Source organism: Gobio gobio, assembly GCF_949357685.1.
Source record: "Gobio gobio genome assembly, chromosome: 20".
NCBI classification, from domain to species: Eukaryota; Metazoa; Chordata; class Actinopteri; order Cypriniformes; family Gobionidae; genus Gobio; species Gobio gobio.
This window is the reverse complement of record NC_137113.1, coordinates 17,764,847-17,777,989: the sequence shown is the minus strand read 5'-3', so window position 1 is coordinate 17,777,989 and position 13,143 is coordinate 17,764,847. Positions and strand designations below refer to the sequence as shown.

The 13,143-nt window shown below is 38.4% G+C and overlaps 1 protein-coding gene across 1 annotated transcript; it reads right to left on the bottom strand.

The window, feature by feature from the left end:
- Positions 1-3,388: 3,388 nt before the first annotated feature.
- Positions 3,389-12,904, bottom strand: adrb1 (adrenoceptor beta 1). The gene has a single exon (XM_079846026.1). It carries the CDS (start codon positions 9,157-9,159, stop codon positions 7,930-7,932), a length of 1,230 nt encoding a protein of 409 aa, XP_079702152.1. The 5' UTR covers positions 9,160-12,904; the 3' UTR covers positions 3,389-7,929.
- Positions 12,905-13,143: the final 239 nt, after the last annotated feature.

Below are 13,143 nucleotides of genomic sequence, written 5' to 3'. Positions count from 1 at the left end.
ACCAAGCCTGCAACACGAGTCCTGAAAATCTGAAGCCGACGCGTCTCGATTGCCCCCAAGGGACATGGAAGCAGTATAGGTCATAAAGCCCGCCCTCTCCATGTATTCTAATGGGACATAGACAAACTAAACAATCAAATTACACTTCAAATACATTTTTTTCCAAAGGTGACTTCTGTCATTGTAGGCTGTTTTTATCACGCTGATGTTAGTGGTTTTAGTTAGTTATTTGATGGTATAAAAACTGGGGTTTTACGTCATGATTGACAGCTGAGATTGACAGCTTCTCTGAGTGAAGTAGTCACTGAGGCACTAATGGACATTTTTCGGGAACTTCAGGAGAAGATTGAAGCTGAAACTTTAATCTCTACATTTCCATAACTGTTTATTTCACAAAAAGTTGCTGATTAGGCGGGAGTGTGGGTAGGACCTTGATATTACGGCTCAACTTTGCGCTCACTACTGCGCAGACTCGTTCTCCAAGTTGCTACTGCGCAGACTCGTTCTCCAAGTTGCTACTGCGCAGACTCGTTCGCCAAGTTGCTACTGCGCAGACTCGTTCGCCAAGTTGCTACTGCGCAGACTCGTTCGCCAAGTTGCTACTGCGCAGACTCGTTCGCCAAGTTGCTACTGCGCACAGAGCCGGCTCTCCCTATAAGCGAACTAAGCGGCTGCTTAGGGCCCCGCCGCCACTAGGGGGCCCCCTAACTACAGATTGCACTCGCCAGCGTCGCCGCAGTTTATCACGCAAGACGCTCAATTTGCGTCATTCGCACCGCGCGAAAAGCGCCTTCCGCGCCGCGGGACCTCTAGACGCACGTCAACGCGCCTTTCCATTGACTTAACATTGAAATCAAATCACTCGCGCCAGACACTCTATTTGCGTTTGGTGTCACGTTAGCTGTCCGTCGATTATGCTGAATCAACATTGCTTGCGCTATGGTCCAGCCGTCGGCCCCAGCTCTGGGTCTGTCTCCGCGTAGAGACAGACCCACCTCCTATGAATGTTTTTTTTTTTTAACAGTTAACGTTACATGACCTACACTAGTTCTGGGAAAGAAAAAAACGAAAAATCTTTGTCTCAATAGACGCTTATTACAATAAAAAAATAGTTTAAGAACATTCGAGAGAAAGAAAGTAATAGGAAGAGAAAGAGCAATCATTTGACAGTCAAAATCAAAATGAAGTTTAAAATAAAGCGGTTAAATACAAGCTTTTTCTTATGGTCTTAATTGAATAGGCAATTAAAGATTATTAATAAATATTAATCTATATACTATTATGAAATATTTTATATAGGCTATTGTTAAGCTAAATCGCCCAGACCATTTAAACCTAAAGAAAACACAGTGTCCTCTCTGAAACATTATTGAATGATGATCGATACAAGACACCTAAAAGCAAAATGGATTTGTGGTAAATTTTAGTAAAGAACACTGTAAAAAAAAGCAGGTCCCCAATTGAAAATTTTCTAGTGAGCGATCACATCTAAATTTTTCAGTTGGCCAAATTGAATTAATGTGAATTGATGCATTTTAATTCAATTAAATTTCAAGAAATTACATTTGGCCAACTGAAAATTTTAGATGTGATCGCTCACTAGAAAATTTTCAATTGGGCACCTGATTTTTTTTTTACAGTGAATGTATTACTGTATGTAATCATAAAAGGTAAAAAATATCTCACTCCATGCTGTGAAGGTTTAAAATATGAACAGTATGTAAGAGTTAATCAACCAATAATTAAATAATATAATTTAACATTGGATTTCTTTTAATTTACCCTTAACATAATTGTAAAAAACTAAATGTCACTTTCTCAGGAGGAGCCATTCTTAAATATTTTGGTGGTCGTGGAGAAACATTTCAGGAGGCTGACACAAGTAAATATTTCCCACTGCCTTTCTTTTGAATAGTTTTGTGCGCAACTTCAACATAGCTAATTTTCTTCTTGCCAATAAAATTTTTTGTTTTATAATCATAATTCACTACGTTGTCTAATTGTACTTTAATATTAATTTAAAATTAATGTGTTTTATCTACTCTGCATACTGTATTTATTATTAATTATATTGTAATCTCAACAGCTGGAGGAGGTGACTCTACTGCTGCTTCAGTAGAGCATAGCGAGCCGCATACCACTATGGCTAGTGTTGTAAGTTAGCTATATATTGTTAATGCTAAATTATTAATATTTATTTGTTTACAACAAATTGGCCTTAAATTTGCAAATCTATAATCTTTACTTTTACTGTTTCAGTGAGTGTACTTTAATAAGCAGTAAAATAATTGTAGGCAATCATGTTAAAAGATATACAGATGAAATATGTAAGTGTTAGATTGTATACAGTTGCTGGTTTGCAGTGCAATACTCCATTATTCACTGCAAGGCAGGGCCCCAAAATTATCCTGCTTAGGGCCCCCAGATTTACAGAGCCGGCCCTGACTGCGCAGACTCGTTCGCCAAGTTGCTACTGCGCAGACTCGTTCTCCAAGTTGCTACTCGTTGCCCAAGAAGTCAGCGCCATATTTGAACATTGGCGGCTTCAGTTAAGTCAACGGAAGAAAGTGAAGGTGTGTCGTCCATTTTTTATTGCAGTCTATGTTATAAACCATAAACACATCGAGACCATGGGCGTCGGAAGCCAAAAAAATGTGGGTGGTTCCCCCAATTTTTTTTACTAGAGTAGATGCAATTTACATTAAGTGCAAATAGTCCACATCGCTTTCTAAATGTCTGGTTGGGCCAGACAAAATGACAAAAGTCACCATATTATTTACATTGACAATAATGTAGGGGTAAGGTGAATGGCAGAAAGTTTTGACGCAAATCCACCCAAGGTTCGAATCCACCTTTTGCCGAACTCGCTCTACTCCCTTTTCCTATCACATATCAGATCGGAAAGGCATTTATTTTCAATAAAAATGAAGAAAACATTCGAAAAGTGGAAATAAAGCATCTATTGTGTTTAATAGGTCAACAGACATGCACTGAATTAGAGACGGTCTTAAAAAGTGGGTGGGTCTTGTCCCACCCACATACAATGGTTCCAACGCCCATGATCGAGACTGTGAAAGCAGACTAGTGAGTAGATGAGTTTTTCTGTTCGGCTGATGACGTTTAATGTAAGCAACTGCCTTTTACAAAATCCAGGGTAGGCCTATTACTGATGTATTTTATATCATAGTATATGTAATTTTACACAATAATAGTGGTGTGGTATAGTATATAATAATACTATAATACTTTTTGATAAATTAATTGGCATGCTAACTAAGTACACACAAACATTACCTTGAAACATGTATTTGGGAACTATATTGGAAGCAAAAAACATACCTAAAATAAGCTAAGCTAGCAGGCTAATCGGGTAGATGTACGCTATGCTAATACATAAGCTAACTTAAAAAAAAACAGTAAGAATGATAAATTCTTGTTTTCACAACCTAGAACTTCAGTTATATATGAACTGTGTAATTTAAAAGACATTAATGGTCTTTTAAAAGAAAAATCATTACGTGATTTTGCATTGTAATCAGTAAACTGTAATCAAAAAATACTACCCATTAAAAGTCAACAATGGGATCACTGTGTCCTAGACCCGATTCCTGGGGGGACTCGATTTCTCCCCACAACGGCATGGCGTTTATGCATCGTCTATTCGCCACTTGATTTAGGCCTACATAGGTCATGTGACACGTAAACTTGTGTGCGTTATTTTGAGCAGATGTAAATTGTAATATGTTTATGTTGTGTAGTATGGTATATCAGATTAATATCATATGTATATGATGTGTTCGGAGTTATTTAACCCACTAGTAAAGCACTTTTGCAGTTTACGGCGTTCACTTTACAGTTTGTGCAGCTAAAACGGGCAATTCCTGATTAATGGAATATTTTTCATCAGTAATATGTTTCTGTAGATTTTCCTTGCAGCTTTATTTTTTCTCTTCAGCAGTATGTTTTAAGTGAAATCGTTAAATTGCCGTAATTTTTTCTCGCCTTCGTTTTGCTGACAAAGTAAAAAAAAGGCTAGCATTTCCATAAGCAATTTAGCTAACAAGATTAGCACTGTCAATCTCATCTTGTCCCATAAACAAATGATCATAGTTTTTATCACACCCTTCACAGTTCAGTATGTGTGAGCGTGGATATACTGGTCAGAAAGTGTCCTTCAGACAAACCGTTGAATGGAAACTACAACACTGGAATGTATGGAAGGCAGCCAGGCGTGCACAGGTATAAGTGGATGCCGTTCTCTCAACACCTCATAAGGCAGTTACGTATTACAATTAACCGCGTAAGCTGTTGGCCACCGTGAGAGGGAAAAACATGAGAGCCTTTTATCTCCATGATGTGCTAATGGCAGCCATTGGCTGACATAAAACAACGTGTTTAAAGATTGTTGCCGTTCCGGACCAAGTGGCCCTTACGTGAACTAAAGATGTGTAACGGCAGTCAAAGCCCAGAAAACGTTTTGATTTTGCCCACCGCTGCTATTAATAGACACTTAACTTTTTTGAAGTAAGCAAATGTACCGTTCACAGACCACAGTGAGCTAATCTTTTCTACTTAGGTCAATCAGGGTTTCAGTGCAATTCTCCTGATTTGAGCACAGCGGCATTTGAGCCTCCAAGCAAATAAAAGCGGGCCCACATTGAGTCATTACGTCAGAGTCATCAGGTACAGAATGATAAACTAAGAATACGCTTTCTGATTAATGAAAGAGATTCCGCACTGATAAAAAAACCAAGAGCAATCACATGTGCACCATTTGTTTCAACACAAGGGCCCTCATCTGTCACGTCTGTCCGGACACAAATTCCTGCCAAGCAAATTGTTTTTAATAACAAGGTGACATGCAGCCAGGAACATATTCATGATGCGGGCAGTGTTGTTGTTGTGAAACGATGCGCTATTGTATTAGCACAGGTAATCACATTTAAATAAGGTTCATTGGCTTAAGCGACGCGGACATATTGCATTCGGCGAACCCTGAGGCGTATTAGATGTGAGAGGGCTCTGGGGACAAAGCTCCGAGCAGAAATGCATTTTAAAGCATCCGACCTCTTGTAATTAACAGCACACAGCTGCGAGTTCAAAAGAAATGTATTCCTTAAAAGCTTGTTTTTCACAGCACAATGCATCTGATTTTTCTAGAAGGATTCAAATAAGCAGCAAAACAAGGCCTTAAACGGCTTTTTATTATTCAGTGAACATGACAACAAACAATGAAACATAATTTTATATATAATTATACCAATACACGACCAGAAAGGAAACATTAACCAATATAGGCTACTGGAACAATTTACCACATAACTGCATCATATTGCTAAATCAATCCTTTTTTTAAGCCGGACCTCACTTTCGACAAATATTCCTATATTGCTGTTTTATTTGCATGCGTGGAAGTTGATTACGGGAAGCAGAACATTTTAATTTCCATATTTTCCTATAAGCCTTTGCTAACACTCCACTGATGCGGAAAATTATACCATTAGAAGAATTTCCTAACGCTTTGTGTTCACATTGTGATGTGAATCTTAAGAACCGAGTGACTGACACCCTGGAAAACATACACTCTTAGAAAAAAAAGGTTGATTGGGGTTCTACTTTTTCTTACTGTTAAGTTTGACATTGTGTCGTGTTATTTTTACAGTCCAATGCAGTCTGAGATGGTGGAAAACCCAACAGTGATGCAAGTGCAGCAATCAGATCAAACTAAAAGAGGTCAGCACATAAATATTTAAAGGTAAGCTCTAATGGGAGGCCTTTGGTAGACATTAGCCATGTTGAAAAGGACCGTTTTTTTTTTTTTTACTTTCAATCAACTGCAGATGAGGGTAACTCACATATTGAGATGCAAATCTCAACTGTGTAAGATAAAATAGTTAAAGTACGCCTGAGAACATTTTGCCCTAGAAAAAAACAAACAAACAACATTCTGAAATCCCAGCAGATTTCAGAAATCCCAGCAAATTATAAAGTAATTACAAAAGCAATGTGCCTTTTCACAATATCACATTTTATTGCACGCTAGCCTGACGTCAACATGATGAATCTTGTACAATAATACTTCACGCGAGGCACTGGTACATAAGATATTTCTGTAAAAATGTGAAGTTGGGGAAATATATTCAGAACCAAATTTGCCAAAAAAATGCATGTGTGTATCTTTATAGATAAATGAGTCTAATAACTAACATATGAAATTTGAAATGAATGGATAATGCAAGAAGCTCATTGCCCCAGCTTACATTTGACACAAATAAGGTGCATGTAAATCACAAGTAACATTATTTTCTCACATTGCACGCTTTTTCATATATATGCTGTACAATGCATCAAATAAATACTGTACATTTTGACAATTTGTTTAATATAAACAACTTCCTCGTACAATTTGCACATTATACAGGTATGAGGTAAAACAAGATTTAATATCACACGTTCGTGAATAAAACATTCCAATGAACAATGTAAAGGCTCTGTGCCTAAAAACATTGCACCGAGAATGAAAAACACTGTTTCACTAGTCAATTTCAGAGCTAAACAACACACCACGGCTTCAGTCTGACCAAACTGCCAATTGTTCATTGCAAAATACTGACAGTTTGTATTTGAAATTTTTTTATTTATTTTGAACAGTGTTTGTACAATGTTTTTAACCCATTTAATCCCACATTATCATTTGTGACCTGCATTTACATTTGAGTTTGAAGGGGAAAGTCTTGATTTAATGTGATTATTTAATGTGATCATGTGGTTTAAACAGTCACATGAACAGAACTGTTTAATTCCAGTTTGCCCTATTTGATAAATATATTTAATGGGCCAATTATTAATTTATTGTAGGAATACTCTGTCAAATATGAATCATTATCCAAAAAAACTGTGTAAACATGTCAGTGATCACATTTGTGACCAGCGAGAAACTGGTTTTAAATAACTGATTGATTCACATGAGAAAGGTATTGTTACAATAAATGAAGCAAAAGAATATAAATATATCCATATATTCTTGGATTATCAATACCGTTTTTCCACACGATTGCTGAAAAGCAAAAATATTAAATTACACTGCTTAACTGTTTGCAACGTCTAATTTAGCTGGGGGAAAATGGGACTAAATGGGTTAATGGTTGTTGTTTTTTTACCTTATTATTATATATTATAACATTTATTTCCGGTCCTTGAATTTGATTGGCTGAGCAGCTTTCCAAAAGTGCAAGAACGGCACTGGGACTTTCACTGTTTGTATCACTGTTTGTTCATGGAGGAGCAGGTCGGAGTTGAGGTGGAGTGAGTGCGCATTTTCTGTCAATCCATTTTCACTCGGAACAGGAGTAAAACCCGGAGTGGAGCTGGAGCGGAGTGATTACAAAACAAATTGTGTGATGGAAGGGAATGTCGCTCCTCCACCCATTTAGTTTGTGCGTTACTTGGTTAAAACAAAAAGTTGGCCTGAAACGGAAGTTTCAATAGTCTTTTTTTTTTCAGATCCAAATGTAGGGCGGAACTTGAATTGGAACATCGGAACTGATTGGATCATTGTGGTTTGCTATTGCTATTGCCCCGCCCTAACGCCAGAAAACACGTCATCAGGAAGAGAAGTTATTTTGCTAAGATTACGCGGGCAAATTCATTTAAAAAATATATGCACGGATAAATTATTTATAATAAATACTGCAATATTCCATAAAAAATAAGAATTGTTCATTTTTATTTCACGTTTGAGTTTTTTCTGGAAATATTGTCGGTGACGAAGAAGAAAAAGCCTATACAAACTATCTGGCCAATTTGTCTAAAACGTAGTTCACTTGAACAAGCAATATCACACTCTTAGCGCGTGCGTAATTACCTGATATCCAATAGAAACAGCACTCTTGCTCGTGTGACATTGATTAGATAATCGCAGATGTACTTTTACAGCTGAGACTCTGAATGGGACAGCCTGCCGTTCCTCTCTAGACTGCAGTCGCTGCTGTCCGCGCCGTTACAGTCCGACCACGTCCCGAGCATGCTCTGCTCCATCGAGTTCCCAAAGCCCCCGGTGCAGCGCGACAGATCGCACGAGCTCACATGCAGCCTGCGGTCCGCCTGCCTCGGACAACACAACAGCCTCTTGAAGGCTTTCCTGAAGTCGGGACTCCGACAGTATATGATGGGGTTGAAGGCGGAGTTCACGTACCCCAGCCAGTTCAAAAACACGAAGAGCTCCTTTTCCACCACTTTTGCGCGGAACACCCGCACCACGTTCACGATGAAGAACGGCAGCCAGCAGAGAGTGAATGTTCCCATGATTATTCCCAACGTTTTCAGCGCCTTCTGCTCTTTTAAAGCCAGGATCTTGGTGTTTCGTTTTCGGTTCGGTTTGCAATTAGTACCCTGATTGTTGTAGAATCTTCCCTCGCATTTGTTGATTTTGTTCAGCTGTTGTTTGGCTTCTCTATACACTCTGGCATAGACGAATATCATGACTATTAAAGGGATGTAAAACGATATAATGGAGGAGGAGATGGCATATGCGCGGTTGGTGACGAAGTCACAGCACTCGGGATCGTCATAGCACAATGTATCCTCGCTGGCCCGGGACCAGTGCATTAGGATGGGTGGGAATGACACGAGAGCTGATATAGCCCACACTCCACACACCAATACCTTGGCTCGTGTTTTTGTTAAAAGGCTTTGATAGCGAAATGGAGAGATGATGGCGATATACCTGTCTATTGCAATTACGCACAGGGTCTCGATGCTCGCCGTGACGCAAAGTACATCAAGAGATATCCAGAATTCACAGAAGAACGATCCATACATCCAGGCTCCTTTGACCTCCAAGGCTGCGCCAAATGGCACCACCAGTAACCCCATGATGAGGTCTGCGCACGCCAGAGACACGATGAAAACATTGGTGAGCGTCTGGAGCCTCTGATTCCGGGCTATGGCGACTATAACCAGTATATTCCCCACTACAGTGACAAATACTATCAGACCCATGATGATTCCTATGCCCACGAGCCACTGTTCTGATAAGTTAAGATCCGTGGCGCGTTTAGAGTCATTGCTGTAGTTTACGGACGGTAAACCGTCTCCCATGGTGTGGAGAAATGAAGCGCGTTCATTCAGAACTTCAGGTCCTGTGTGGAGCGCTTCCATCCGCGCTCTGATCACCAGCCCAGCGCGCACAAGCGCTCGCCGAGAGACCAAGCAACGCGCACGTCACAGGCTGCACAGCCAATGGCGCTGCATCTCTTAATTGCAAGCCCCTCACACACAAGTAATAGAGAGCCGCGCAAGAACTCCTTGGTCCTACCCAAGTGCGGACATTGTGCTGCGGCTGCGCTTTTACACATGGCAATTTCAAGAATGAAGTGCCCCACCCCATCCCCCATTTACACTGAGAAATAAACAGAACGTTAAAATATTTACTTATCTTGTCATGCAGATTCTGCACTATTTATTAGTGATTAATCAAATGTAAGCAAATTGTCAATAATGCCATAAACATTAACTAAATAACATAAAATGTAACATAAGCATAAATACAAATTTAAATAAAATGGTTTATGCACAGAATACTAAGAATGTCTCTTCTGAGAATACCTTTTAATTAATAAAAAAAAAACGATTTCATTAATATTTTAATGTCGCATTTACATATTTAGTTATTAAGTTAAATATACATTTGTAAATAAGATATAATTCTGTCCAGTTCTGTAATTGTTTAATGTGTTTCACAATAAAATGTATGGACTTAAAATATAATATCTTTTTTACAGTATATGGTAAGGTGACTTACAGTTAAACATCGGTTTACATTTTCCTTTTTAAACCTTTTCTATTAAAATAAATGTTATATTCTTGTGGTGATGCTGGGACCAACGTGAATGTAAAAACACATGATTGAACATTTTAATATGTTTAATTCTGGTGAAGTACTCAAAAAATTATTTGATGATGCTGTCCACTTTATTTAAGCAATTCATCTTGATTTAACACAATTATCAGGTTTCTGGTTCAAATGTAATTGATTCATGTTAAACTGACTTAAAACCGTTACTCTTTGACATAACTCGATGTTTTCATTTTAAAATAACATGTTTCAATCAAGTAACCCAATCAAACAAGACTTTCACTGAATTCGGAGAGTAAATGTTTAAATAAAGTGCTATTTGATGCAATTTTGATGAGAAAATGAAGAGACTTTTTAATGCTTAATGTTTTGTTATGTTGGTATTTAAAATGTTGTGTTATGTTAGTGTTTTTGGAGGTTACCATTGTGGTGAAGTGAGCATGTGCTTGGGGTGAGGACCGACTAATAACAATTAAAGTTGTTTTAATAATAAAAAACAACTACTTTGTGCATGCCATGGATGAAAAAAAAACGTTGTCTGGCTATAAGATCATGTAAAAGGTTTTGTAAAAATAGTATTTCACTAAATAAAAATAATCAACAAAACTGGATTACTTGTTTTATTGTTATTATTCATTTTAGAATAATTCAACTTAATCGTTTTGGACAAAATTAAGAATGCTAACCTGATTTAACTAAATGGCATTGAATTAACCTTACGTAAAAAAGTTTACTGAAATAAACAATGTGAATTAAATTCAACATAACCCAATTACGTGGAATCTGTTGACATAAAAAAATTAAGTAAATCCAACGTATCATCATTTACCCAGTCTTGAGCTACAAAACTACAGTTTTGGGCTTTTAGAACAATAACAATCATGTAATAATTTTATCCTTTTATCTCGGTGTGACTGAACCCGTGAGCTTTTTTAACCATAAAATTAGTGTTTCTTACTTGAGCAAAATTATGCAAATTGCATACTTTTCTCTACTTTTATACATGTCCTGACTGATACTGCATTGCCTCATGCTGAGATTCTAAAGCTATAGAACATAGACATTCTATTTCATGTAAACTCGTGAAAACATCAGAGCTGACTTCTCAAACATCTGGAAAGTAGTACGCAACAACACTGCCTGACAGCACAAGGCAATTATAGGGCCCCTGGACAGATACGGTGCATGTTTGCAAACTTCACAATGCTCAATTCAGTTGTTCCACCAGCCATGCTATAAAAAGAGCCAACAGTGGGCCACTTGCTTTCCTTATGAAAACGAATCAGCCCGGGCGAGAGATGTTTTTCTAGCAGTAGGAAGCTGTTACTGTAGATAAGATCATAATTGCACCTCCTTATAGCTGGGACACAGACAGGCACATTAGACTAATGCTGCCGCTACACAATTTCTCTCTCGTTCTCATCTACATTCCAGCATTGTAGAACAGCACTCTGACCTTTTCTTTTATTCTTTAGAAAAAGCCTACAGGTATTAGTAGTCCCAAAAATAAAGAGATACTTGATATTGCCCTCGCCATCGTGTAATAACGTGGGGCCGGCACCTCCACACTTTCAACCCTTTTGTCATCGTTTGATCCATCAGGTAAAGTCATGTGAAAGGAAAGATCTCACTCTTTCTAAGCGAGCAAAAGGAAGTTTAGTCATGTTGCATGGCTACAGGTGCTGGTGCAGGATGCAGGAGTAATAATGTCTATTATGTTATGCAATATATGTCCCATTCATGTACCAGCGCAAAATGAGACATGCAGACATTGGAGTTGTGGGTAATGCAGTTTAATGGTACTGACGGCATAATGATGGATGATTCAGACTAAAATTAGAAGGGAATAGTCATATGAACAGTCATGTGGGCAATGAAAGAGAGGAATAGTGCTTCATTATCCTAAGCCTGCCATGGTGTTTGCAAATGTTTTCATTCTAGGACCCACCTAGAGAGGTATAATACCACCAAAACTTTTCAGAGAGAAATATGATGGAAAAACCGGTTTGTTTTCTTGCCACTTTATATGTGTGAACATTAGTTAAAGGGATAGTTCACCCAAAAATGTAAATTCTGTCATCATTTCAACACACCCTCATGTTGATATTTTGAAGAATGTCGGAAATCCCTTTTTCCTGGTTGCCTATAATCTTCTTTTGTGTTCAGCAGAAGAAAGACACTCATACAGGTTTGGAATAACTCGAGGGCGAGTAAATGATGACAGAATTTTCATTTTTGGGTGAACTATTACTTTAACTGCATTAGCTAACATTGAAAAAACTAACGTTTAAAGGGGTCATGAATTGAGAAATCAACTTTCCCTTGAGCTTTTTATATATAAAAGGTCATGGTAATATAAGGATATCCTGTAAGTTTCAGAGCTGAGAACTTCCTTGTTAGTCAAAGAAAAGCTTTTATTGACACCAGGCCCAGCAACCGATCGATATCAGAATGTGCCCGGCTATGACGTTAAAGTATGAAGCACCGCCTCAACAGAAGAAGAACAACGCCTGATTCTGTAGCCCCGCCCACCGACTTATGTATAGGTGTCTTACAGAACATACCACAGGCTGGAGAATACTTTATTTGTGGTGTTCTTGGTTCATTACTGTCTTGATGTGCGTTGTTCACTCTCTTGACTCAGGCGCATGTGTGTGTGTGCGCGTGTGTGCGGTTAGCGGTTATATTCGTCGATCGGGTGGGCCAAGTGACGTTAATAAAAAAATATCATTCCAATCAATTGCGGGTGGATGTGATGAATCATTGTGTTTGTTTGATAAAGACATTTTGCGAGCACTGGCTGTGGGCAGATTCATTCCGGTTGCCGTTTGCCACACGCTTTCACTGACAGGGGGAGCAGAAGCTCAATAAATATGCTAATCTTATCCAATCCTAGCCGTAGGCATTTACTTCCAAGTCTTCAGTGCGGCACGCCCATCAAAACTGAGCATGTCTTTTGACAGCCTCAAAACCAGGTCAGAAAATAGCCTATTACTTCTCCATTATTATGTTTTTGAATGTAAAAACCAGGCGAACGCAATAAGTTGACCTCAGACAACAGTATAAAAAAATAAAAAAAAAACAGTTCATGACCCCTTTAAGGGTTAGTTCACCCAAAAATGAAAATTCTGTCATTAATTACGCACCCTCATATCGTTCCAAACCCGTAAGACCGTTCATCTTCAGAACACAAATGAAGATATTTTTGGTGAAATCCGAGAGCTCTCTGCCCTCCGTAGACAGCAATTTAATGAACACTTTCAAGGACCAGAAAGGTAGTAAAGACA

Excerpts from the sequence above, each read along its gene's own strand:
- adrb1 (XM_079846026.1), bottom strand. The coding sequence starts at position 9,159 with ATGGAAGCGCTCCACACAGGACCTGAAGTTCTGAATGAACGCGCTTCA.